The 27,647-nt window shown below is 40.2% G+C and overlaps 1 protein-coding gene and 1 long non-coding RNA gene across 2 annotated transcripts in view; both read right to left on the bottom strand.

Annotated features, from left to right (window-relative positions):
* The window catches only part of LOC145448138 (uncharacterized), an 88,834-nt gene extending 64,683 nt beyond the window's left edge, over nucleotides 1-24,151 (bottom strand). The window contains exon 1 of the long non-coding RNA XR_013917819.1: nucleotides 23,782-24,151. This is a non-coding gene — a long non-coding RNA (uncharacterized LOC145448138). The remainder of the gene's footprint in view (nucleotides 1-23,781) is intronic.
* On the bottom strand, nucleotides 13,838-20,155 carry LOC145448715 (uncharacterized). The gene is made up of 5 exons (XM_080327179.1): nucleotides 20,105-20,155; nucleotides 18,994-19,207; nucleotides 17,734-18,417; nucleotides 17,177-17,276; nucleotides 13,838-14,795 (listed from the first exon to the last, which is right to left on the bottom strand). The coding sequence occupies exons 1-5, from the start codon at nucleotides 20,153-20,155 to the stop codon at nucleotides 13,958-13,960; spliced, it is 1,887 nt and encodes a 628-aa protein (XP_080183305.1). The 3' UTR covers nucleotides 13,838-13,957.
* Nucleotides 24,152-27,647: the final 3,496 nt, after the last annotated feature.

Consider the following 27,647-nt stretch of genomic DNA (forward strand, 5'->3'; position numbering starts at 1 on the left):
TGATGATGAAAGAGATATCGACACTCCACGGAACTATGATAACTAGCTGGTTCCAGGGATGCCACTGAGATATTTCGGCAAAACGCAGATGTGAACGCTAAATGAGCCCAGAAAATCCCAGATCCGATATTCCACTCAAATTGCTATGATCATAGCCTTTATAAGATAGGCGTTATACTCCATTGTCAACTATGGCGGGACAGCAACACCTAGTGGTCCTACGGTACCGCGAAGCAGTTTCATTATAGATTACTAACCTACGGTAGGTTAGTAATCTATAGTTTCATATAGCTCAGTGGTAAATTGCCTATAGTTTGCCTACTGCCGAAGATTTGTCATTAATGTTTACGATGGATATATCAGATGCTGAGCTTATGGAATTGTTTTGTAATGTGAGTACTGAGTATATGCGTTAACTAGCAACAATGTGAAGGCATCGATTGCTAAAATATTGTAAATTTGTTGTCTTTACAACGAGTATTGATACCGTATGGCGTACGTACCACTGAGCGATATAAACACTGGAGTGCGCTACCCGCGATATTTACGTGGTCACTAGAAACAGTTGCATTGTGGGTAGTAGGCTGGACGATTTAGTACAGGAGCTTATGGAAAAGCACCCAGTGTTTGAATATATTTGATCCATAATGGGTCTGTAGTATTTTATACGAATGTAGCTTTGAATGAATAATCATCGTAACATTCAGGATTTGTTTCAGCCCAACATCTCGTGGTTATATCGGTGTTATCTGTGTAGTTCGACATGTCGAAGATATATGTGGTTTCGATTGTTCGTGGTAAAATAAAGTTGTCTATGTGTCATCGTATGTATTTATTTGTGGTTATATTCCTGATGTAGATTGCTTTACTCGTTGTATCCAGCTAAATACACGTACTTATGTTCAGAAATTTCTATGGTCGCTGAGTTCCTTTATCACAATTACTTGGATAAGGCGATTGCCATGGCATTAACAATTTGACTTGGGTATGATACCGTTAATCCTGAGGGAGTTTTCTGATGCTGTCTTCTTGCTACTTACCTTCAGTTTCAGGTCACCGTGTATGCAATGATACAAATACACATTGCAGTTTGCTTTTATTACTAATGTTGGATAGCAACAAACTGGCATAGTTTACGTGTACAGAAATAACCAACCTGTCAAAAGATTATACGGTAATGCCAGTTCAGTTATCTTTCAGATATACGTATCTATAGGAAGTAAGAGCATCTACAATCGCCATCTTGAAGTTATTACCGGAGAGTGCCTCGGAATTACCTATCCTGGATTCAAAATCTTCATACTGCAATGGAGCTGATGTAAATGCTCTAACTGCCAGCTACGTAGTGGCTGTGAATATTGCTGATGGAGAAAATTCAGCATCATGAGACATATTAAAAGGCACTGCTGAAATCAATTGAATGCCATATTGTGGTTATTCTACGTATTCATTGTTTCAGCGTATTTAAATAAATCTAAAGAGAAAATAAAGATGTGCAATGGGGTATTGATTTCTGCAGAAGTGACCGAATGAGTTCATTGAATGAGAGAAACAAGAAATGCATGGGTTCTTATTCAGATGCAGCCAGAATTGCCTATTCACACTGAACTATGTTGGTTACAACAATCTGTGCACTGTAGGAGTTTATAATAAATATTAATTTTATCGGATCAATACGGCACAAGATACAATCTAGATGGCCTACATGTATTTGATCATAATTACACCTATAGCTACCCATATACGCGAGTACATGAAGCTTGACTCGTTTTGCACTTTCGTGAAACCAGAAATTAGATTAGATTCAAAACTAACTGGACATGTGAACCTTTCACACGCAGTTTTTCTGCCCACGATACTTGGCTAACCTACTAGATGAAGCACTCCAACCTGGCTTTTTAGATCAACCATTTATGTGATCACACGAAATAACGCGCTCTACTGGCTCGTACCAAAATACTGAACTTTCCTTTTCAGAAACAACATCTTTAGTTATAAGAAACGCCAGGTTTGGAATGATTGAATGATATTAAAAGAACATGAAAAAACAGACAGAAATAATTAATTAATGGTAATTGACTTCCCGTCGCCCTCGACGTAATTGAGGGTGATCTGAAAATAAAAAGTGGGAGAAGTTAGGGCTTACTATCTATCTCATTCTGGCTGCATGCAACCTCTTTTTAATTTCTGCCACCCTACGGCATTGCTGTTGAACGACTTTTCGAGGAGACGTATGTGCACAGTAGCTGTGGTCGTGAATAACTACTTCAGGTTCAGCGGTTTGTGCTTCATAATGCCGAATCTTATCTGGAACTGCTGCAGGTCTCACTCGTGGGTTGTTCGAAGCCTAAAATTTGTGAATTTTACATTGACTAGGGCTAAAATAAAGGTGTAGTAATGGGAACTCAAACTTTATAAATATATAGTCACTGTCTAGTGTCTATACCGTACCTTTGGCATCATAAATCTTGTTGGCACCGCATTCGTCCTTAAACGAATTCTCCAACCAACACGGCAAATATCACTTTCTGGAAAATGATCAGAGCAGATGACCGACAATCTTGCTGGCACCCAGTCTTTTCTTCTAATACATTCTATCCACCTTCCTTTCAGGGAATCATTGGTAGGAAAGCAGCGTTGTACGGAACATTGCATCAGTTCACAAGTAATTCTATGATACAAATCACACCAAATTGACCATTCTTTGTTATGAACGATGATAAAAGTAGCAGGAACATATGTGAAATTATCTTGATTGATTTAAATATATCTGTTACTTTCTACCCCAGAAGGATAGACAATTAGGTAATCTTTCAAATCCAAAGCCAAAGGTAAACCTAGAAAAAAACATCTTTCGAGACAAATCGAACGTCTCGCACGCACGAAGCTATAATGACCTCGACCGCGGAATTAGCAATGTGAACTGTATTGTGGGCATCTGGCAACATAAAAATAGAATTATTACTCAACTATGCTGGACAAAACCGTGTGGCCGTTAATTATACCTTTCCTTCTAGTCCTACCTCCAACCTTCCCGACAATTTTAAGGAAGGATTGGGTACTAAGCTAGTTATTGGCTGTACTGCCCATACATAATACAAACAGTGAACTAGCTGATCATGCTATTACGGGTTTACTGATGAACTGACATTGTGCTGGGACTGCTGATATAGTCTGCTCTGATCATACCAACATCCATATACTTGTGACAAAATGTTCTGGTATAATGACACTTTAACATGGCCTATTCATTAATGCTGTGGCTTATCTGGATATTGATAGACTGTGATGGTCAGGTGATATTAAAAATAAAAACTGATTCTTCAAAGATAGCCTTGCTGCCCCGATTATTCTGCCATTCACTCACCGGTGAAATGTTCTTGGATGCCGACGCTTTACCAAAGTCTCTTCATCGCTACTACCATCGCTATCACTTCTCATATATGACTCCGTGAATATCTTTTTCTGCCTTTTACTGCACCCATAGGCGCAACAAACACTACCACCAAAACGAGATGTCTTCGACATGTCGAAATACACAGATAACACAGATATAATCACGAGATATTGGGCTGAAACAAATCCTGAATGTTACGATGATTAGCCTATTCATTCAAAGCTCCATTCGTATAAAATACTACAAACCCATTACGAATCAAATATATTTTAACACTGGACGTTTTTCCATAAGCGCCTGTACTAAGTGGTCCAGCCTACTACCCACAATGCATCTGTAAGATGGTGATCACGCAAATTTGCTTAGCCGGAGATGGCAGTAGTTCGGGGCTTGGTACGTACGGATAATACCAACTGTTACCCTTTGGTTGGTTTGGTGCTCTTGCTATAGTTGCTGGCCATTCTATTTTGAGCCGTCTCATCTTATCTGTTCCTAACTGATTTTTGTACCTTTCTCATTGCGCTTATTGACCGTAGAAGGATGCAACTACCGAACATTTTCGATTTTAGGACGAAGAGGAAATTTGTATAGAGGACCCAGGGTCTGGTCTTTCTGCGGAAGACACTGCAAATCAACTTTGCAATGCCGTTGAAGTCTTGGTTGGCTGCGATAAGACCTACTGTCAAGAAGCCTTGGATGAAGCTAAAAAAATGGATATTGAGTTACCAACCATCCTCCAAGACCAAATTCTCGAAGATGTGTTCTGTGTTGCTGAGTGCCATACGAAGCAACTGATGATGCTCGAGTACTCGAGGAAACTTCAAAAGCACTATTCGAATAGTTTGGTTCAGGAGACGTCTATTAAACGTGTTTTAAAGGAATGCTGCCCGACTATCATCCAGCAACAGCTTTCTTGGAAGAAAAGCAAGTGCCGTCGGGAGATTGGTTTAACGGCCGATGATGAAAAGGTATTGAAGTACCTTGCCGGGGCAACTCTTCGATATGGGTTGAAGAAATTTCAGGGGGAGGACAATCAATGGTGCCGAAATCAAATTTCAAAAAACGGTAGCCTGCCAGAGGAGTACGAATCAACAAATAGGGGAAGTTTGATAGTCCCAAGAGATGACTACATCCGTATGTTTAAACAAGTGGAATACAATTTTCGTAAACAGTTGCCTACCAGACTTATTGGCATGCGCACTATCTTGTGTAGAACAGATTGGGCGCAATATTATAATGAAAGAGACCGACATGTGGTGGAAGCTCTGATACGAAAGTATATTGGAGCAAGGGTTTATATTCACTGTCGTACACGTACAAGCACGTCGTACACGTACAAGCACTATGTCATCATCATCTGCAAGTCTGCGGAACACCCTGAAGAAATATTCCCACTAATACAACAAATGATGAATAAACATCTTTGCCGTTTTGTGACTATATTATGTTCAAAATAGTAACATGTGAAAACCAAATGTAGTTTTCACCGGTGTTGAACCATCGAAGTATCTTGTACTGCTGTACTGATAAGTGATAACTTGGGCGATATTTTTTGACATGTCAAAATTGTAGCGTTAGGTCTAAAAATAGTCAAAATTGTTCGCAAACTCAATATTTTCTAGCAACCTACATTTCGTTTGTATCGTAGATGTTTATACACACTATCGGCGAACCTATTTGATTCTTGAAGTACCGCGATATCCTAACTGAAGCTAGACTGTACTACAACAAATTTTAATTATTTCTACCATGCGTGATGTAGCTTGGAATTCTTCCTAGGTCCAGATTTTATGAAAATATAGTTTATTCATGTAAAAATGTGTCCGTTTTTGAGTCAAAAAATTTTTTCAGGCGAAACTACTTTGTAAGGACAGACAGTCCCAACCAGAATCAAGGTAAGTAGTACAATTCTATCATCATTCATCATGTGTGAAGACACCTAATTTGCATGCAATGAGGTAAAAATATAGTTTTCTGGGGTAAAAAAATCGCCTTAGTGATAGCGCATGAAACGCAATCAAAAATATTCAACAAAATACAAATTTTGGAGATCAACGGGATTTTTTCACGCTTTTCTGCACGGCTATATTTTTGTTATTGGACATGAATGCAGAAGCCGAAGGATTTCGGGTGAGAGCTGCATTTTCTCGTTGTTTACCAAAATATCCCTCAAGAGGATCTTGATTGATCCGGCGAGGCAACACATATTCCGCCCCACTCTGGAGTACCAATTTGATCACGGCTACAATGTCTAAAAGGAGCACTGGTGCTCACTTCTCGCATAAACAGCAAGGATATGATTGGTCACTTTACTTGCATTTTTTGAAATGTCATTATAGACCTCATTATCGAAGTCCACATAGCCGATTATACCTTCGGTGAAAGATCGATAGACAAGCTCCTCTGAAAAATTTGATGAACTTGTAAACTAATGTGAATATTTTCAGAAAGAAAATGCATAATATCAATAAATCAAAAATACAGCTTTGATTGATAATTCATCAATTGCAATAATCATGAATTTGTCACATTCTTTTGTAGACTTGCTTACTGATTCGGCTATTTCATCAGCGAATTTCTTCTGAAAGCCAATGTTACACGACCAAAAATATTGATTTCTTCTCAAACAGAGAGTCTTTTTTGATGGCAAGACAATTATTTGAGACATGAATGTCTGATGCTTCGGAATGTTTTTCACAAATGTATGCTTTACCAGAGTCGACTTTGTTTTTAAAGTCAGTGTTGTAGCGGACTTTGAAAATAACCTGAAATGAGGATATTATTGTTATTTTTATAATAGTATCATATGGTAAAAAACTGTAGGGGTTGATCATCACTTTCTTCTTTCTGGCATGTTTTAAACTTTTGAGACTATTGATTACAAATAATGAAAAAATGGTAGTATACAAAATCACTGCAAAAATACTATATTATCCGTGTAATGTTGTAATATTTCACACTTCTGATCTAAATTTGCAACACGCGGTGTCCCTTCATGCCGGATGACCAACCCAACCCGTTCGAATATAAGACAAGATGATTAAATATGCAAAGAACATCGAATAAAACATGAAAACACAGAGTATATTAACTCGATCCGCACACTCACCTGCTTAAATTTATCGGCCCATTCTTTAGTACTAACTCCAAACCGAGGTTTATCACCAGTTGGAACAACGTATAGACGAATTCCGCTTGCAGCAGCACTAGAACATTGCGGAATACAGCAATACTTCCCACTCGTTAGCTTACTACTTCCCGATTTTGCAGCCATTTGTTTTTTCGTGGCTTGAAATACCTAACAGCGTCCTATTATAGATTACTAACCTACGTAAGATTACTAACCTAACCTTAGTAACCAATGCAACAGATTTAGAAGATAACCCTGCACTCAAAATAAAGATTTACACCTCTGTCGCTAGGTGTCTCGCTCCCGCCTATAGTTGCCACGGAAAACAATGGCGTGTAACTATAGAGTATGACTCTACAGTGTAACGACTATCTTATAAAGGCTATGCTATGATATAGCTGTAAAACTAGAAACTGACAGTCATTATTACAGTAATAGAAGTCAGTTTTAGCCCTTGGTATTGAAATTACGACTGTTCGTACTTTTCCTTTCAACGTATTGCCGCGAATATTCGTAACAATGCCATTCCTCTCTGTGTGGGGGATTTTCAGGTATTTCCATGTAGTGACCTGACCAGTTGAAAGTATCTTCCGGTCGTAGTTGACTCTGTCAACGTGAATTGTACTTTAGAGTATTATTTGGACTATTATGCGTGGCCAACATATATTTTATCGTACATCTTGTAACTAGTCAAAGCCAGAATCGTTTTTGTGTATTGCGGAAGTTTCAGAAAGATATCTCAGCCTTTTTCGTACCGCGACTATTTCGCGATCCGTACTCCTAGTGACCAAACTTCACCATCTCTGTTACGCAAAACTAAAATTCTACATATATATCAGGGCTTTGGAGCAGCCGTAAATTTGCATTGCTCCAGCTCCGGCTCCGGAGCTTTCTTCTATCATGCATTAGCTCCGGCTCCAGCTCCGGAGCCACATTATTACCACTGCTCCGGCTCCAGCTCCATCTCCGGCTCTGAAAACTATCGAAGGACTCTGTCTATATCAGGGGTGGGCAACCTGCGCCTGCGGGCCATATGTGGCCCACGAGAAGGTTTTGAGTGGCCCGCGAGATAATTTCCCATTATATTGTCGAAATTCTGTTTATTGTTCACTTTAGGCCATACAGCTCAATTCGATCTTTAAAAATATGCGATTATTATTCAACTGTAACTGTAGTAAGAGGAATATGGGCGGATATCACGACGTGATCAATAGAAATTCGATTTGTACCGAATGGCCAATGGTTTGACGTTCGATATTGGTGCACCCGTTACCAGTCCATCGGTGTCGATCGAGTTTATCGGAATATAATATTTTCCCGTTGAAACGAATCGAATAATCGAATTAAACACTCTGTCGTGCACATTGCGCCATACCCATAACGAATTAAACTATGCAGCATGCACATTGCACATTTACAAGTCACAGTGCGCGATAATCCGGAAATACTGTAGTATCAAGCAGACATCAAGAATGAATTTACGAAACAGATGATTACAAATTGGAAATCGCGTATCAAATTAGTAATTTGTCTCCAACATAAAATACCATGGGGTCCTGACTCCTGATATTGCATTGAGTAGTTCGCACCGCGACAATTGTTTGCTGAGTGTAACGGCGTTTTTGGTCTACTCTTCTGCCCCCCCCCCCCCTATTTACGCTCGAAAATCCTTACTAGAGTGAATGACGATCATGCGCAGTTATGAATTCCAATTAGCATGCATAATTGCATACTCAATAACACCGTCCAATTTCGCGGCGCGAGATTAAAGAACTAACACGAAAGAACGAGTCGGAAAAGGTAGCGCCAAAGAGGAAAAGATTATTAATTTCGCGAAGGCCTGCTGTTGAATTGTGTGAAATCAGCAGATATGGTTGTTGCATATATAATAGCCTCTTATGAAATACGTCGGAGCCGGAGCTACCCCGCAAATAACTGGCTTCAGCAAATAACTGGCTTCAGCTCCGGCTTCGGCGGAATTTTATGTAGAGCTCCGGCTCCGGCTCCGGTAAAAATGCACGGCTCCGGGGCTCCGGCTCCGAGTCCAAAGCCCTGATAGATATCTCTGCCTTTTTCGTGTCGCGAGTATTTCGTGATCCGTATTTATATAGGATAAACTTCACAACCACTGTTACGTAAAACCGACATGATAGTATAATGGTGAAGCGTCTGGCTTCTTGATCGGTAGGTCGTGGGTTCGATCCACGACCGGGTTAGACCAAAGACCTGATTAGTAACACTGGGATCCATGACTTTCCTGCTTGGCGCTCATGCATTACTGGGATAGCATGGAGGGGTGGTACATGACTCAGAAAGCCGTGAGGGCTATATCTGCACTTCCTTTACCAGCGGCATATGCACATCATGCATTCATGATATGCATATGTACAAATCGTGTGTATGCGTATCATGAGTCGGTGTATATGCCGCAAAAAACATCAAAGACAAAAATAAACTACCTCTTTTCCTTAACTGAATTTATACATAAATATCACCGCCTTTTTCGTACCGCGACTATTTCGCGCTCCTTATTTCTATTGGCTAAATACTTCACAAATCCATTATTTCGTCCTGCGACTTTTCCGCAATTCGTTCTCTCGTCGGCTAAACTTTACAACCATTGTTTCGTACTGCTGTAGTATAAACTCGAACGTTTTCTCGAATAATGTGAGACTCATATACCCGCTACTAGGACGAACGTCTGTCTTGTCGTTTCCACGTATATTGCACGCAGCAATTCCACTGTGAATTGAAGAGCTTGGAACAGTACAGGACAACCAAAGCCTTCACTACTGCTGCACGGTTGATAAATCATGGGGTATTGTGACTGGAATAGTCGAAAAACTGCCAAATCATGAAATACAGGATATATTCGAATGTGCTGATGATAACCAACCTCTCTGACTATTAGTGACCAACTAAATTGCTGGTGGTGTCCAGCAGATACATGCTATACTTATTGATACACGACAAATTTATTGGAGTGATACCTGCATTCAAGCCTTAATCGTTTTAAATTGTATCAGACAACGGTTCAAAGGAGTTGCCCTTTAATGAACATGACTTTCTGCGACCTGGAAATTAGTATTCCAGGAAGCTCCATCACATCACGCCGAGGCCTATTATTTTACTAGTGAAACAGTATCTCAAGACTCGTTACAATAGGGTTGCCATACGTCCGGAATTTCCCGGACATCTCCGGAATTTCACTGTTAGGACTTGCGTCCGGGAGGAATTTCCAAATTATGCCTGAATGTCCGGAATTTTGAATGCTAATAGGCTAATAATTTTTGTCGTAAATCAACATAATAACATTATTTTTGGAAATATTTTTACTACATGATATTTTTCGTCGCGCTGCGCGCGATTTACTATCACATTTTTTGATTTTAATATGGGGACTATCACCCTCGCAAATGCAATAAAATATAAATAAAAATAAACTTCATTTACTGAAATAAGCCTAATTGTAATCGCAATTAAAGCAGAACGGTATAGTCCTTAAAGATGGTCAAAGCCGTTTAAATACTTTATTCAAAGATAGCGATTCAAAACGTGGGGGTCGTTTGCCTTCATTCTGGGGTTCGCGAAGATGTTGAACATAACCAGCTTACAAAATAGCCCTTGAGTAAGTCTGGGCAAAGGTCCTGACTTCTGTTAGTAATCATAGCTCGTCAAATTTTGATCAGGACCACGAAACATATTCAAATTGGAGTCGCGGCCGTAAAAGGTTGTATACCACTGGATATTGGGTGTTGATAAAGTTCCGTGGTGAGCACCGGCATAAGGCTGATAAACAATCTATGAACATGACTTAACGATTTACAATTGTATGCTCCCTGTATTTTCGAAGTCATTATCCTCCACCAGCTCTACCGCTAACTCTGATCATGTGGGCGGAGAGAGGATCAAACTATATAGTAATATGGAAGAACCAATATTATTGACAGAATTCATTCAAAAAATTGAACGACTAGATGCATGTAGAAACCATGCAGCTGCATATACAGGCCGTGTTATTTTTGGCATATGCCAAAACTGCCAAAAATAACTTATTTTTGGCATTTTTCGATTTTTATTTTTGGCAGTTTTGGCATCGTCCTTTAAATAGATGGTTTCAGCCCCGAATTAGTCACAAAAACGCTTTATTTGGGCTAGTTTGTCAACGACACCACAAAATGTGCAGCATCCACGTATAATCAGTGCCAACAAACAATAAGAAGAAGAAAAAACCTAACGATTTCATAGGTTAATAATATCAAACGAAACCACAAAATGTGCAGTATCCATCGGAATCGGTGCCAATAAGCAAAAATAAAAAGAAAAGCCTTAAAAACACGATCAATAGCTGATTGTTACAGCTGTTGAATAGACTTAAATCGTTTGCACTGTAACAATGCTTCCAAACTCAGGTCAGCTAAGTTTCTCCTAAATTCATTTCTCGCCCAGCGAATCAGGGAAATATCGGCTTCAACAGTAGCCGTTGAGGGAAAGAATGTTGCCAGTCATCCACAAAAGGTGTTCAGAGCTTCAAGATCTTTGGAGGGCCGAACCGGCTTCCATGCATCATGAAAAGAGATCACTTCGCCAGTGCCATCGATCTCATCGCGGAAAGAATTTTCTTCCCGATCTTTTTCTAGGAGTTTCCTGTGTTGTCTCTCAACATATTCTATTTAGAAGCCCGACTATCATTTCTCCTTCAGTCTGCCGATATATTTTCGGAGGACTTTCGTCACTTCAGGTGGCTTTAATATTACCAACTCGCATGGAAGAGTCCTGAGAAGGTTAGCTTGTTTAAGAACATTGACGCAACAAGACTGTCTGGCAAAACGAGACTATGCAGCTCAGAAATAGCCAGACAGTTTGTTGCGTCACAATGTTCAACTCGATCACAATCCAAAAATCGTGGTTGAATTTGGGGGTTCCAGTTCCATGAGCAGAATATAATTTATATTTTAATAATCAGTACTGCGGCAGCTTCTCATTGATACCCGTTTTATCAAATTTAGCGCTCGACAAGCCGGACAAAAATGGTCGTAAAATTGCCTTTGGACAAATGGAAAGTATGACGTAAACCAAATACAGTCAGCCGTTCAATCTCGCTGTGCCCACACCATTTAGGACACCATGCTTTCACCCCTAATGGGTGGGCTGGACCCAGATTGAGAAACCTGCCTTTCACAAACGCTCTTCTCGCTTGTAACGCGGTCCTGTTAACACAATACCACGAACGAAATACACTATTTGGCAGGATGTGTTATTTTTGGCATATGCCAAAAATTGCTTATTTTTGGCATTTTCAAATTTTTATTTTTGGCAGTTTTGGCATCTGGCTCCTGAAATGCCAAAAATAACACGGCCTGTGCATATAGCAAGCCCCTCCAGAAGTTGCATCAATTACCCGATGGTGGGCCCAAAATGATTGATAATTGGGCGGGAAGGAGCTGAAAAATTGCGGTTTTGGTCCCGGTTACGCAACACACAGCCAGCACATACTTCTGAAACGGATCGTGGCCATCTCTGGTCTATAAGCAAAGCTTTACTAGTGTGACGTCATATTGACAGACAATGTGCTCATGACTCATTTTAAAATCCACTAGTGGGCGCTAAATAGTGTCCGGAATTTGGTTCAGAGAAATATGGTAACCCTACGTTAAAATAACTTGTTACGCCGTTACAACAACAACAACTACGAAATTCATCGGTACTTCTTCGGTATTCTGTACAATATGGAACTGAAGAATGTGCACGTGCAATGTGCATGCTTAGGTTAAGAAAGCCTAGATGTCGCACTCTCCCGATTGTATAATAAACAAACAAGGGGTATGTTGAGTCACAGAAATCCGCCGTCACGGATGAATTCCGCCTGCAGAAAGTCGCCTGTTATAGAAATCGGTATTCTTTCTGTTTACGTTTGCGGTGACAAGAAAAATCAATAAATTGAGGTATAAAATCGACGGAGAATTATGAAAAGTGGTAACACATATGGATTAAGAGGAGGAGAGGGGTCAGCGAGCTTCGCATAGTGAAAAAATCACTTTAGTCAAGTGATCTTGAGACTGAGTCTGCTCGGAAGTTACGGTAGTATCCCTTTTGCACATACTCACAAAATTAACGTTCAACTGCGGACACGTTACTAGTGTTGATGCGTAAGTGGAACCCAGAGCACCTTCGTATAAGGATGGGTCATTTGCGTATGATCATTGATCATCGATCGTGAGCCGCTCGTCTAGACTAAATGAAATACAGTCAGTGTGCTGTGTTTAATTGAATGCCATACCTCGATCCAATGAGGAATGTTGTTGTTATCAATTACAGGTGTCAGTACAAAGGTTGCCAGCTTGTGCCAGCTATTGGAGTTTCTGTTGCAAGGAGTTTCTTCTAGTTACCAACAGAATGAAAAGGAACTGCATGACACTGACAGCATCACCAGGATTTCAATAAGTTTGTCTGGATGTTGATGTATCGGAGAATGGAAATGTCTTACTATAGATATCAACAGAAATATATTGTTACAGAATGTTAACATCGAGTACGATTCATGAGCGTGATGAGACTTCGAGTCAGTTGCCAGGTATTTTCCTGGCACAATCATACCTTCAGGAAGTTAGATACACTGCATACATGAATATTGTTTACTGAATGTTGGGTTTCTGCGACCGCATAAAACATCGGAAAATCCTGTCTGCGTGTACTGTAAAATTTACTGCTGTCTGATCCAAATTGACATACTAGTGCTTTCAAAGAACTTTTATAGCAATGCTTCATTGTGAATGAATAGCTTTATTGAAAATATTAAATGCATCATAAATAGTCAACCAAGACTGTCTCTGCGTCAGCCACACAATCATATCAGGTTTCGTGTCGAGTCATAGCTTCATCCGGGATAACTTTGAGAATTCTGCTAGCCAGATGAGGGCTGGCTTTGTTTCGATTAGTGCTTCAACGCCTTCATTGCAGTATTCTGGAAAAGGTATAAAAATTTTCTGCACTTGTTCAAATTAAATCGAAAAAAAGAAATTGCATCAAGGGTGTTGATATGCTTATGAGAGGAGCACTCGACAAAAGGCTACTGCCTAACTTCGCGCAGCTGGCAGACGAAATACAGCAGCAACGGTCGCATTGAATGTCTGGTATTATTTTGTGGTGTAGTATTTTGTATTTGTATGTACAGTGGTCCACAAATTCGTTCGTTATATAAACATTTTTATCAATTACGAATGCCACAAGATTGCGAGTAGTCTTTAATGACTGTCCTGTCAATCAATCATATCAAATATACGCAGATTACGCACAGTTATGAACGTACGTTTGCACTTATATGAATGTATATTTAACTTCATGGTCACTGCACTACACTGATTTTGAATAAGGTCATTGCAACACCTCCGTATTTTCCAGCGCCATGTATGGTATTCTTTTTCCGTAGACTAATCACTTTTCTCTTGCCCACCAGCGGAATCTTGCATCGCGGCTTTGGACTTGGTCGAATCTCCTCCAGTTGCGATCGAACCGTTAGAAGCAGAATCCTGAAGAGACACGCCTTGCGGTTGGCAATCAACTGCCGCCAAGTCGGCAGCAGATGTTTGCGAGAGAGAACTTTCTTTCCCAGTAGCGGCGTGTTCTATTGGCACATCTGACTTGACACTACTCGTGGATTTCAGCGAGAGCGCGGTTTCTATCGCATCTTTACCGAGATCGAAATGGTTAAGCACACATTTCTGCGACGAAGAACGTTCCACTTCAGCAGAATCGTGTTCTATATGTACCTGTGACTTGACGCTGGTCGTGGATTTCAGCGAGAGCGCGGTTTTTAACGCATCTTTACCGGACTCGGAACGGTTCTCAGCCGAGGCTGATTTCTTGCCCTGAGACGCCGGAACGGAGACGTACGTCCAAACGGATCCACGGGAAGATCTAACCTGAGCTTCTTGACACTTGTCTTCGATAGCATCATATTCCTCGTCGTCCAAGTACCATTCGCTTATTGCTATTTCCCTGCTCTCGTTTATGGACAGACATTCCGGTTCACTCCCGTCGTCGCTGACGTGATGTGCTTCAAACAGCTGCGACTGTGATGCTTCCTGCCTCGAACTTTTAACACTGTTATTAACATCGTGCCCTGATTTTGACGTTACGGTAACCTGCGGGAGTTCGCGCGCAGTTTCTGCGATCAAGCTTTCCTTCTCTCCGACTGTCGAATCGTCGAGACCGTTTTCAACCGCCTGATCCGATGTTTCGTCGTGATATTCCTGCGCGTATACTTTGCTGAAAGCGGACAATGCCGGTATAAAGCAAGAGGTGGTCAAAGTATAAGTAGAAATAATGCCGAGAAACTCTTCTCAAATACAATTAGAAATAGCTCTTTAAAGGATACGCAAGACTATTTCGAGTGGAAGGTGAAAATGAAAGGGTCTGAAAAATGACTCAAGTGTATGCACTATAGTCTATAACTCACGATTGAACATGCAACGGTCAATAATGTAGTACTTCTATTATTTTGTGGTACTCAAGTATGGGTATTGCCTACTTGTTCAACACAATCGGGTGGTTATGTTTTAAAATAATTCCACTCCGTAATAACTGAGTACATATTAGAACATTGCACCTATAATATGACGTGTCATTATAATCTTTTTGTAGTAGTCGAGAAGATGCCCATTGCAATTTCGAAAAAAGCCACCCAAAATCAGCTGTTAGTAATAAGTATGCTACTTGAAACTACTTACTTGAGTACTCTTCGAACCTCCTTTTCTACTTCAAAGTAGCAACACTAGGGATACATTTGAACCAAAAATCAATTTAAAACAAACGTGTTCGAAACACGGCTCTTGTTCAAAACATCGTTTTTATTGTTTTTTGTTTTGTTTTTTAGCCATGGCGTCACGAATATTCCATTTTGGCGTCACAGTGGGTTGATATAAACAATTGAAAATATAGGGTAAATATCGCTCCGTCAACGAAAAGAGCTTCCAACCATTGTCATAAACAGGCCAAAAATATCTTCAACTAGGACTGCATCGTTATGCAGCATTTTTACGGTCGGCGGTCTTCATCATCAAAACACCCATTCCGTACCAATGATCTATACCGATGGTCGCCAACTCAAAACGGGTCGTGGGCAGCAAGAATGCAATATCGAGACAAAATTGATGTCACCCTTTTAGCAAACGCGTATTTCTTTAAAATCCTTAAGTCAGTACAACTCATTGCTCTCTTACATGGGCGACGGCATAGTTACTACAAAAGAAGTAATCTTTTGATAAAGAAATACAAATATTCTACAACAAAAAGATCATATCACTAATTTCATTTTATTTTGAACTATGAGCTGCGTACAATACCTGACAATTACAACGCTTTTCGGTGACTTAAGGAATCGATATCGGGGCTAGAGAGACACTGTACTAGCTGATAGACTACCTCTTTGTAACGCTTGGTCGTGTGGGTACGTCCTAAGCGTCTCGGTCTTGGCAATTTCTGGAACGGCAATATGCCTATACATATCAGCTGACTCTCCCTTGATGGAATGCTGTTGCCATCGCCGAAGACGTTTCAGTCAGTGAGGAGTATGGACGTTGGGCACATGAGAATAGCTTAGTTTCAAACAACAAGAACACTATTTTTAAACTGATATCAATTTCAGCATTTCAAAATGCTTGACTTAGCGTTTTCCTGAAATCTGAAATCAGATCGCGGACCGCAAAATACGACGTTGCGGGCCGCATGCAGCCCGCGGTCTGCGTGTTGGTGACCCCTGATCTATATCTACCTGCTGTACATGTTGTGCCGGTGACGATTTCGAGGGTTTCAGCCTCCCCATGTCGACTATGTGGGGTGCAAATTGCCCGTGGGCTGATATAACAGGTTTTTTCGGAATAATTTGCAATATGACATTATTAGACAACGTTTAAAAAAAATGTTTTAAAAAAGGCATTTGTTTTAAACACTGCTTTAAAACATCGTTCGTTTTAAATGCAACCCTAAGCAAAACTGGCTACTTTGGTCATCTCTGATTAAAACTATAACCACATCAATGAATAGCTGCTTAAAAGAGCTGAGTTCATCCAGTCAGATGGTGCGTGCCACTTTTAAAAGACAACGGTTAGCGAACGACCCCCCCCCCCCCAGAATTTAGTTGCCATTTGCGTCTTCATGGCTATGGGGATATGGCGATTCTGTTTTGACTGAAATTAGAAGCTGTGCACGAGAGAGACTTTTCAATTGAAATCGACGAACAAATGAGGCGTGCTGGTCAAGAATACGGCCTCGTTTCAGTCGTATATCTTGGACGTTGGTATAAATAAGAACCCTCATCGCATTAACACATGGCAATAGTTTTTTTCAACCAACTTTTCTTGTGTAGGCTACCACAAGCTGAAAAGGTTTGGGAACCACTGGTTTAGAATCTAAGCTTTTTATGAATAATATTGGCCGCGAGAAAAGGGGTTCGGGGAGCACTTAACTCTGTATACTGACAAATTTGTGGACCGCTGTGCAAAGGATTGCGTTAATCTTTCAATCATTGGAATTGACAATAATCAGCTATGAAAATCTTGTATATTTTAAAGATCACAAATAATCAGAGATATAGAGAAGTCGAAACAACAGGATGGAACGTCCCCGCGAGAATATCAAGCCAAACTTACTTTTTCCTAAATATCAGTACCAAAACGACCATGATCAGGACAACAAAGATTCCAACAAGAAGGCCACCCAGAGCCGCGCTCGACATTGCCGCACCAGAACCTGAAATATAAATGAAGGATAATAGCATGGCAGAGCAGAACATGAATTTCCAGATCGTAGCCTGGATATTATTCCATGGTGATTGAATGTAAAGATAAAAGATAATTTAAGACGAACGGTTCAACCTATTTCCGAACCAAGTGCGCTGTGGTAGCCTCCGTACAGTTGACTGTGAGCCCGTTGTAAGTGACGATGTCTGTAGAGTCGTTGGCAATGCTGTGTTGACTGCAACAGACTTGGATTAAATCAAATAGACACGCCGTCATTTATAAATTAATAATTCATCAGGGAGATATCGCTGACCTTCACAAACGGATACGATTTTTCTCGCAGAGCCGTTTATATTTAAAATTTAAGGGGTCAAAATCCATACACATGGCATGACTATCTTTGATCAACAGAAAATCAAGGGTGTCAAAATGACGGCTCAAGAGTTAATGTGATGAAAAATTCTCACTGCCTGCTTCCGTAAATTTCAGAGTTGTAGCTCGCTCTCTCGTTGTTCCTGATTCTGCGTTAGACTCCAGTGTGGACAAGGGGAGAGCGACAGGGAGCGTAGTGGATTGCGATGAGGTAATGGAGACAGCAGTTGGTTCTACGAGGGACTGTGAATTCATTACGGGGATACCAGTTGGTTCTGCAGTAGATTGCGTATTAGCTACGGGAGAAATGGTTGGTTCTGCAGTGGGTTGCGAAGTGGACCCATGTACATTTGTCGATTGCGCAGTGGATTGCGGATTAGTTACTGGATCAGTAACTGGCTCTAACGTAGATGGTAGTGTAGTTACAGAAACAGTAGTTGGTGCTGCAGTGGATTGTGGAGTGGTTACAGGATCAGTAGTTGTTTCTGCAGTGGATTGCAATGTTGTCTTGAAATTAGTTGTTGGTTCTGCAGTGGATTGCAATGTTGTCGTGAAATCAGTTGTTGGTTCTGCAGTGGATTGCAATGTTGTCGTGAAATCAGTTGTTGGTTCTGCAGTGGATTGCAATGTTGTCGTGAAATCAGTTGTTGGTTCTGCAGTGGATTGCAATGTTGTCGTGAAATCAGTTGTTGGTTCTGCAGTGGATTGCAATGTCGTCACGGCAGCAGCAGTTGATTCTGCTTCCGTCGTCAAGGCAGCAGTAGTAGTAGTTGGAGGACCTAAGAATCAAAAAAAGTCATAATTATAGAGGCAGGGGCTGTTGGCTAGGCTTGCCATACGTCCTCTTTTAAGAGGATTTGTCCTCTTTTTTGACTTTTTTGAAAGTGTCCTCGGAGGACGCCCTTTTGTCCTCTTTTTTGAGATTTTGTCCTCTTTTTTTAAAATTCAGGTCTGTTATGCCGCAAATTAGCACAGAAGTGACGGTCCGGCGGATATTTCGGAGTGAAAAACGGTGAAGTTAGCTCTGAGCGAAAAAATGACCTTTTTTTTTTTTTTAGTCATCCACATGGCAATGTAGAGTAAAAAACGTTATTTTGAGATCTGAGCGGAAGTGAAGACCTTTTTTTTTTTTTCTAGTCAACCGACAGCAAAGTGGGAAAAATTCACCGGTTTTTGAGAATTCTACTCCGGTTTTGTATCTTGCAAATTTCTGAAAAAGTGTCCTCTTTTTGCATTTTCAAAATATGGTAAGCCTACTGTTGGCGCGATTCATTACTAAATTGCAACACTGCACCGTTCTGCCGTTCTTCTGCTTACATGAAGACTAAAAAATCACCCTGAAACAAGTTACTTACCGGGTACGCATTCATAATCAAATGTGAGATACTCATCCACCCCAGGGGCGCAAGGACTGCCATAAATTGCGTTACTAGCAGTAACAGTACACTGCTTCTTGCCTTGACAAATTGACTTCAAAATAGACTCAACATTGGGAGAGGAGCAAGCGGTGCGGACTGCGTTGCCACTACACCTAAAATATAATTGGTAGTTAGGTCGATTTTTCTTTACCTAGAAAACGGAAGATTTTGACCTAAGAAAATTCTGGCGGACCGGTGGACTTTCAAAAATTGACATCAATAAAAAATGTAAGCAATCGTTTTTTCGCAAGTATATGGTGCTAGAGCGTGACATTTTGAGGGTTTTGATCGTAATTCGTGATGGCATTCATGTGATTTTACGGTAGTGAGTCTATTTCGAGTCGACCACTGAGAGTCGTGCATAGTCTTTCGCCGTAGATAAACCGACTGCGCCAACTCCAATGATATTCTTCTCTTCGACAATATCGAGGGGAGAAACGTTTCAGCAGGGCTGTAATCACTCGAGTCATGACTCGACTCGAGTCACGATTTTCGGATGACTCGACTCGACTCGAGTCATTTTCTCAAAATACGGAAATGACTCGACTCGAGTCAATCTGTGTATTGACTCGACTTGGACTCGAGTCATTGCGCATGACTCGAAGCAAGTCATTGACTCGAGATTCAGACGGCCAAGACCGACATTTCATTGTAATTTCGAAGCCAACACATTATTGGGATTTCGTTTGTTGGTACTGGTGCTTGAAAATGCGACCAGAAACTGCTAACAGTGAGGAAAATTGATATATTATAAATGCGAACCATTCAATATCACCAAACAGAGTTAAAAAAAGTGGGTTCAGGAAGACTATAACTGGAAACTGAGCAGTCAACACAATGACTTGGACTCGGACTCGAGTCATATTACCATGACTCGGACTCGATCCTCCATTCGCTGACTTGGACTCGGACTTGAGTTGGTGGGAATTGAAAATGACTCGACTTGACTCGAGTCAAAAATATAAAAGTGAGATTGACTTGTGACTCGGAGCCTTGTGACTTGGTTACAACCCTGCGTTTCGGTGTACAACCAAGTATCACCTTTCACCGGAATAAAGACAAGCGACCCGGAAACGGCCTCAACCAACTCTAGGAACATACCGTTCTCTTTTAATTGAGATTACATTTAAACTTATTTCAGTAAATTATAGTTATTTTGATTTATTTTTTATCGTATTTTTGCGAGGGCGGTGGTCCCGATAATAGAATCAATATTAATAGCATTAAATCGCGCCACGCGCGAAGAAAAATTTCAAGTATTATAAATCTGCTCAAAAAATATTATTGTTGATGCTGATTTACGAAAAATTTCTCAGCCTACTTGAAGCCTTCAAAATTATGGATATTTACGCATATTCTACGATTTCCTCCCGGATACTGTATTACCAATTTATTTCTAAAATTATATCCCACAGTGACTGTTAAATGATTATCTCATAACTAGGGAAATTTTTTTTACAAAAAAATACGAAAGATTTTTACCTGAAAAAACTTAATTTTGACCAAATTTTGACCTTACGTAGCTCTTACGTGTATGAGTTAGCAACCAATACAGAGATGTAACTTACTAATTTTCTCATTACACCTTCTTACTACAATTAAAAATTGGTCAGAAACGAAATTTAGGAAGTAGTCAAATAGCATGTCCGACTTCAGAATTCCGATTCCTAATTGTTGGAGGTTTACCTAGGCTCCTCCTCGCCACCTCATCTGCGTAAGCAGTGTCTTACAAAAAGCCTAGAGGTGGGCCGTGCTGTAAGTCGGCAGTTACGGAAAATAATCAACAATATCGGCCTGCTGCAAATGACCATAGTAGTCGACAATCACCATAAATACCACAAACAAACAAACAAAAGCATCTCTATTACCTACACCAGGGGTGGCCAACTTTCGGCCGTAGAAGGAAATTTTGTGCGGCCGTGGACACGTAATTCAATTAGTACGTGTTGGCGGTCGTCGACATCCAATTTGAATTTACGAATTGACTCTCGATTTCTTGAGAGATTTTAATTAACCTCGAACTTTTCTTCGCGCAGTACGCGATTCAATGGTACGCCGAATACATTTTCAAGTCTGGCCTAAGGCATAAGCTTATATTTCCTATTGCAAGTCATCGTCGAAATTGTTGGCATTTTATGGGAATATAGTCTCATCTGATTGCCCCAGTTCATACATTTGGCGAAGTTTAAAACGTCAATGTGTGCTTCAGCATTGTGGCATTATGTGGCCCGTATCGTCGCTAGATATCGTGTATAGGCCAGCGGCGGGCAACTTCTGCAGTCGGCTGTCCGGATATAGAAAAATTAGGTACTTGGCGAGCCGGATTGCTGAATCGATACAATATTCGCCCATTTATCCACATCCACATATACAAGGAATAAATCGTATTTAATGGATGTGGTCCGACGACAGCAATGTCACTTCAAAGCCATTCCTCGCAGAAAATGACGAATACAAGGTGGATTTGAGAACAGCATTATCATACAGGCGCCGCCATGTCTGCTTCTCTGTGATCAATTAACACACGGTGCAATCCTTAATTAAGATTTGAAGGCGTTCGATATGCGCGGTACCCAAATTTAACAAGATATCAATTCATTAGGACCATTTACACCGTAAATGCCGATAATGCAAGTCTTCTCGCTTCGACGACCTTACGCGTAAGCTTCACTCTCGTACGCTGCGCATACACGTATATATCAACATACAATCGCTAAAATTTGACGTAGTTAGGCAAGCAATGGGGAATCTCGGAAGACTGGGGCTGCGGGCCGCATTATCATATAAGACGGGAAACTGTCCGCGGGCCGGACAAAATCCCGTCGCGGGCAGTATCAGGCCAACATCTGGGGCGATCTTTTATACATAAATTCCCTCCACAGACATATTGCTAAGTTATAATATTATTACTGGCGATCTTTATGGGGTCGCACTTCGTCTTGGTTTAAACTTTATCGGCCTTGGTGTGTCTTTTTTGGCGGCCATTGTTCCTGTCGGGTCAATCTAAACCCCACGAGACAAATGCTATCCCGGCAGGGTATTAATTTGAAATCGTATGGGTCTTTTAGTTATGTACGTTTAGGCGATTTCAATATCTTTTGACATAACAGACAGGAGGTCAGGAAATAACATCAGGTAACGAAGTCATTATGCCAACGGGTTTCACCCGAAGGTATATTTAATTATTATTTTCGGGCCCTACATTTTCTAAGATACCTCACTCTGCTCTACCGATAAATCTGATTAGGTGAGCAGAATGAGGATAAAAATCTCGCTGATAACTATAGCGACTAAAACCTATAGTCTGACGGCGGTCTGTGATCTTCCCAGAAGGGGCCCAGAAGTTTGGTTTATCACCCTATAGGGCACCCAATGCCAACGATTTAGGGGACTGACGAAGTGCTGTTTCGGTCCTGTCTGCACATGATGCGTATTTTTATTTAGGCCAGACCTAGGTAAAGTGCGGCCCGCGAAGGTTGCTAGGAATTCAAAACATAAAACTTGCTATTTGAATGACTAAAACCATAGGCTGTATCAAATGAACAGGAAATTCGTTTAATTTTAAGCCTGTTCACTGATATGCCACGATTACGCTGACTACGTAAAGGCAATGTTGCAAAGTATGAGTAGCAATCGAAGTCACAAGGAATCACTCTTTCCATATAGTTCAGTTCAAACCTTCCTTGTAAACAATGTCACATTACGCATTATACGGTATGTGTTTCAATTTGTGACGTGATATGTTCCCAAATCCCTAATTCGTAAAACGAGTCAATCAGGGCTCGCAATTACTATGACTCATCATATCTATCACCCATAAAGGATTTACGGGCACGCCAAAAAAAAAGAGAGCCGAAAACTGAAATTCAAAGAAGGTTTAGGTTTAGAATTTGGAGTACTAAATATATTCGCATACTATGGAGTCAGGGTTAAACCTATCCTTTCAGTTTTTGCCGATCATGTCGTCGAGACAAAGGCTTTTGATTAAAGTTGGTCTTATGACAAAAGCACGAAACACTCGGTCAAGGGAGGGCAAAGTTCAGAAAAACTGCAAGCTTCGCTCAACATAACGGCCATTTAACCTGCACAGTGCACACTGCTCGGAAGGCAGCGACCAAGAAAATAAGCTTTGTGCTATTGCATATACATTTCAGTGCAGTAGTTCTCGAACTGGGAGACGTGAAAGCATCAGAAGAGTGGCGGGAAGCCGAAGTTTACTGAAAAAAAAATGTTCGCGCTCGGCGCGATATACCACCAGCTTATAGTTGTTGCCCTGTGTACTGTCCAATTTCATATAAGTAGTATAGTAGATCTCTCGTGATGTGGCAGGGGTTCTTATGGGTCCGCTGGTGACTCGCCGCGAAACTCGTGTTGGTGATTCGCCCTTTTCGACCCCCCCTATCGCTGGTGAGTCGCCATGTGTTCTTATGGGTGCGGTCGTGATTCGCCCTTTCAGGTATAGGCTGCGTCGGTGACTCGCCGCGAAAACTCGTGTTGGTGACTCGCCTTTTTTACTATAGGCCGTGGCGGTGATTCGCCTGTCATGTATTCTTACGCGGTCTCTGGTGACTCACCATGTGTTCTTATGGGTGCGGCCGTGAATCGCCCTTTCGGGTATAGGTATCTGTCGCACGGTGTTGAATATGTATCAAGTAAATAGTCACGTGGTTGGTTTATGTGTACATCCCAAATTATTATATATGTCCGATTCGAGTTAATCCCAACGTTTGCGGTGAATGCGACTTTAATATATCGTTATTCTTATGGCCGCGGCGATGATTCGTACTTTCGTTGATAGAATGCTAGCGGCATGTCGTACTTTCACCAAAAAGGGTGTGAAATAGTTTGCTAAATCTAGGAATCAGTCGCATGGTAATTAGTTTATCACAGAGCCGGCGTAGACGACGATTCGAATACCAACAATATCCGCGTTCACAAACTAACACTCCAAAAAGGTGTGAAATAGTTTGCAAACCCTGCGATCGCTGACAAGATAATGTCTCGGACATAGCCATCTTTCGCGACTTGGTGTTACATGCATGTCGATCGCTCACGCGGTGAAATTTGACAAAGCAGTTTGTCACAGAACTTGATTTCACTCGTAAGATTTAATTAGTAACGAATAACAGACCACCAGTGTCGGTAACTTGAATAGCGACGAATTGTCACTTATTTCTACTGTAACCCTAATCCTTTGTGAAGTGTACGCTTATTCAAAAAGGTGCGAAATAATTCTAAAATCCTACGATCGCGCACAAGATAACGCCTATAAGACATAACCATCTCTCGTGACTTGTGGTTACATACATCCCAATCGCTACAATGTAATATGTTGGTAGTTTGGTACAGAACTGGATTTCACGAGTCTGATATAATAAGAATATTATCTATTAAGTAATAAGCACCGAATAACAGAACCGGCGCAGACGGTGACTTGAATATCCAAACTTTGATACTTTCCGCGATCGCTATGTCAGTGTTTTCACACTTTCGGAACAGTGGTTGACTTTAGTTGCATGATAAGATCCCAGAGAATATTCAATCAATGTGTCAATTTGTCAACTTGAAATGAAACTCACTACATAAATCAAGTTGATTCGTATTTGAATGTGTTGATCCGGTACAACTCTAATCCTTTGAGAAATCCATTTAACGCGATCTGTTGAATCGAACGTACCCTGAATATTACTGACACCAACTATCAAACACGTCGGATTATTCGCACATTCCGCGCCGCTGCCTATAGAATCAATACCAACTAACTAAACAAGAATCAAGAATCGCAAGTATGCACATACAATAATTGTATTTATTACTGAGAAATCAAACGCTTAACAAAAACACGCAACTTATCATTTGCCAACTCTAGCATTACCAAAAAATCAGGTAGGTCTATTGTTGATTGAAAATCCTTGAGTCCTTATTATCAAAAATGTTATAGTGCGGCGTCGGAATCCATTCGCGGATGTACTAAAGGTAAATTCAGATAATCCAAAATGAAATATCTCGACTTTGACATAATCTGAATTGAAATAGATTGACAAACATAACTACCAACTTTCACCCAGTCACATTTCGAAATTATACGCATATTGATTTGAAACAAGTAATGAAATATTACAACTATATTCGCGATCGGACTTTCCGTTTGGCAAAGATAGTTTCAGAAATACTATCACTATGACATCTCAACATTTTAACATCTTGCCATACACAAAAGAGTAAAATACAAAAACCTTGTCAAGTCAATCCGTTTGTAACTTACCCAACCAAAGCGAAAAGTATCCTTATGAAAAGTAGACAAGACTACGTGAGTAATCACCACAATCCAAAATCCATAACAAGTTCGGTTGCATTCATAGTCCACCAACTCGCATTTTTATTCCACTGTAAAAGTCGTTACCATTCCGCAAGACAAAGAAATTACTATGTGGTATATTTTGTAAGACAAAAGTAATTACTTCTCAGTGTCGGCGACTTGAGATTAACATAATATGTTTGAGTATACGAGATTTGACAGTCTGACCATCGTAGTTGATAATTCATTTCTTACAATCGAACACAGGTGTTATATCAAAAGTTATCATACTGTAAACATAAGGATTGACACATTGATTTGACGTATGTAATAGTTGATCACGACTTGATTATTAAATTATTCGCGTTAATTAGACCCGCGTTGTGTTGAAAGTTATGACAGTAACAAACTTTTCGGAAACGTTGTTATTAACATATTGATTTGTAAAACTATACTTGTCTGAAATGTTCTTCATTTGGAAGATATTCCGTGTTGGTACAAATCACTCTGCGTATTGCGGATATCAGAAAATATTTTACAAATGTAATTGTTTCCAGTACCCAAGACTAAAGATGAAACCACAATTTCGTTTGCTGATTAACAACCGGTACAATACTTTATCATCATAATCCGCGGTGAGAATTGAAACACTTTCGCGCATTACTCGGTGTCAAGATATCACACTAGGTGAATTGACATACCGCCGCTTGAATAATACCTAATCCGTTCGCACCATTTCACATACTTTGATCATTACAAAAGTAAATTGTGATATGTTTGTTAGATGCATCCAATTCAGTTAGAAATGTCTGGTGCACAACAATCGTAATATCAAAAAAGTACTTGCTACACTGTTATTTGCTAAACGTGTTTTGCATTGTTGTTCATTTGTAGTATTGATTGAAATTGTTCTTGAACCCTCAAATAATAATTCCTGACATGAAACCAAGCCGCTGAAAGTCGTTACCATCACGAAGATACAATGTGTACGATGTTTGTCAAATGTGTCTTACCTGGTCAACAGAAAACAATTTTCACTCACTCGAAATGAAACCAATGTGATGGTCTCCATTCGATATTTTGTTTGTGTCAAATACTTTGCAATGAACACATTTGCGTGGTTGAGCTTTACATCATCAAGCTGTTATTTGTAAATCAAGATTTCGGTAAACTTGTAAATGTATCGTTTAACTAACCGACATTTAGTGATTGGGGAACATACCAGACGATACACATCCATCTCCGAAATACTGCATTGATCTTAATTTCCATCATCGTGATAATCGAAGTACATTTCTTTCGAATTCGTAACAACCGACTATGACATGATAAATTTTTGACAAGTTATGCTTAGAAGATTGGTTGCATATCGCGAAAAAAATAATATACCACTCATATTGATACTGTTACTCCATTGATCGATATTTTCAAACGAGTAAAATTTATTACTTGAGTTTCCCCGCTTAATGTAAATGAAAACTCAGCCGTCTTTTAACATCACAAAGACATTGATAAAAAGTAGGCAATCAAACACAACACTTTGTACGACACTAATTATTGTTCCACACATCTCATTTCATACTAAGTGTATATGAGAGATATTCATGACACATGAAAATATTCCCATACTACAAACCTGTACAATGATTGGTGGTGCTTTCAAACTGTTTCGATATCACAAGAACTTTATTGTCTGAATGGGTGTTCATGTATCTTAATAATAAAATAGTTCAACACAGAACTAGTACGAACAGAAACATCAGAGTTGTTTACACAAAAGTTTGTATGTGCACAGTATGCGAATACCATGTGTAAGTCCAGCGCAATTGCGGTATCCATCCGAGTTTAGTTAACACAAATTTATTACAACGAGCCACGTAAACTTTCGTGAAAGAAAAGCATACTCACTTCCAGAGGGTTATGTCAACGCCATAGCAGTAAATCAGCTACTCCAACAAGAAAGTACATATGTTTTCTAGTCACGGTCCTTACATCTTTCACATAGATCAATCTACTTTGCTAACGAAAAGTGCTGAGTCATAACATGATTGCCCTCACAACAAAACAGCTAGAAGATATTATCATACAAAAATATTCCTAACCCTTTGCGCACCAGTGACAAATCATACAACAAAAATTTTTTGTGAGTCGAATTGTTGTTCAGTGTCAAGTCTACCTGTTGAAACGTACATTAAAACAACACAGTCACAATTCAATTAAAACCACGAATCTATTTTCATTTCGTCACATATAGAAAAATAAATTTTCTCTCCCCAACACATACTTGTAACCA

The sequence above is a fragment of the Botryllus schlosseri genome, chromosome 10 (assembly GCF_051294905.1).
Source record: "Botryllus schlosseri isolate E-star chromosome 10, Bs_hap1, whole genome shotgun sequence".
Classification (NCBI taxonomy): domain Eukaryota; kingdom Metazoa; phylum Chordata; class Ascidiacea; order Stolidobranchia; family Styelidae; genus Botryllus; species Botryllus schlosseri.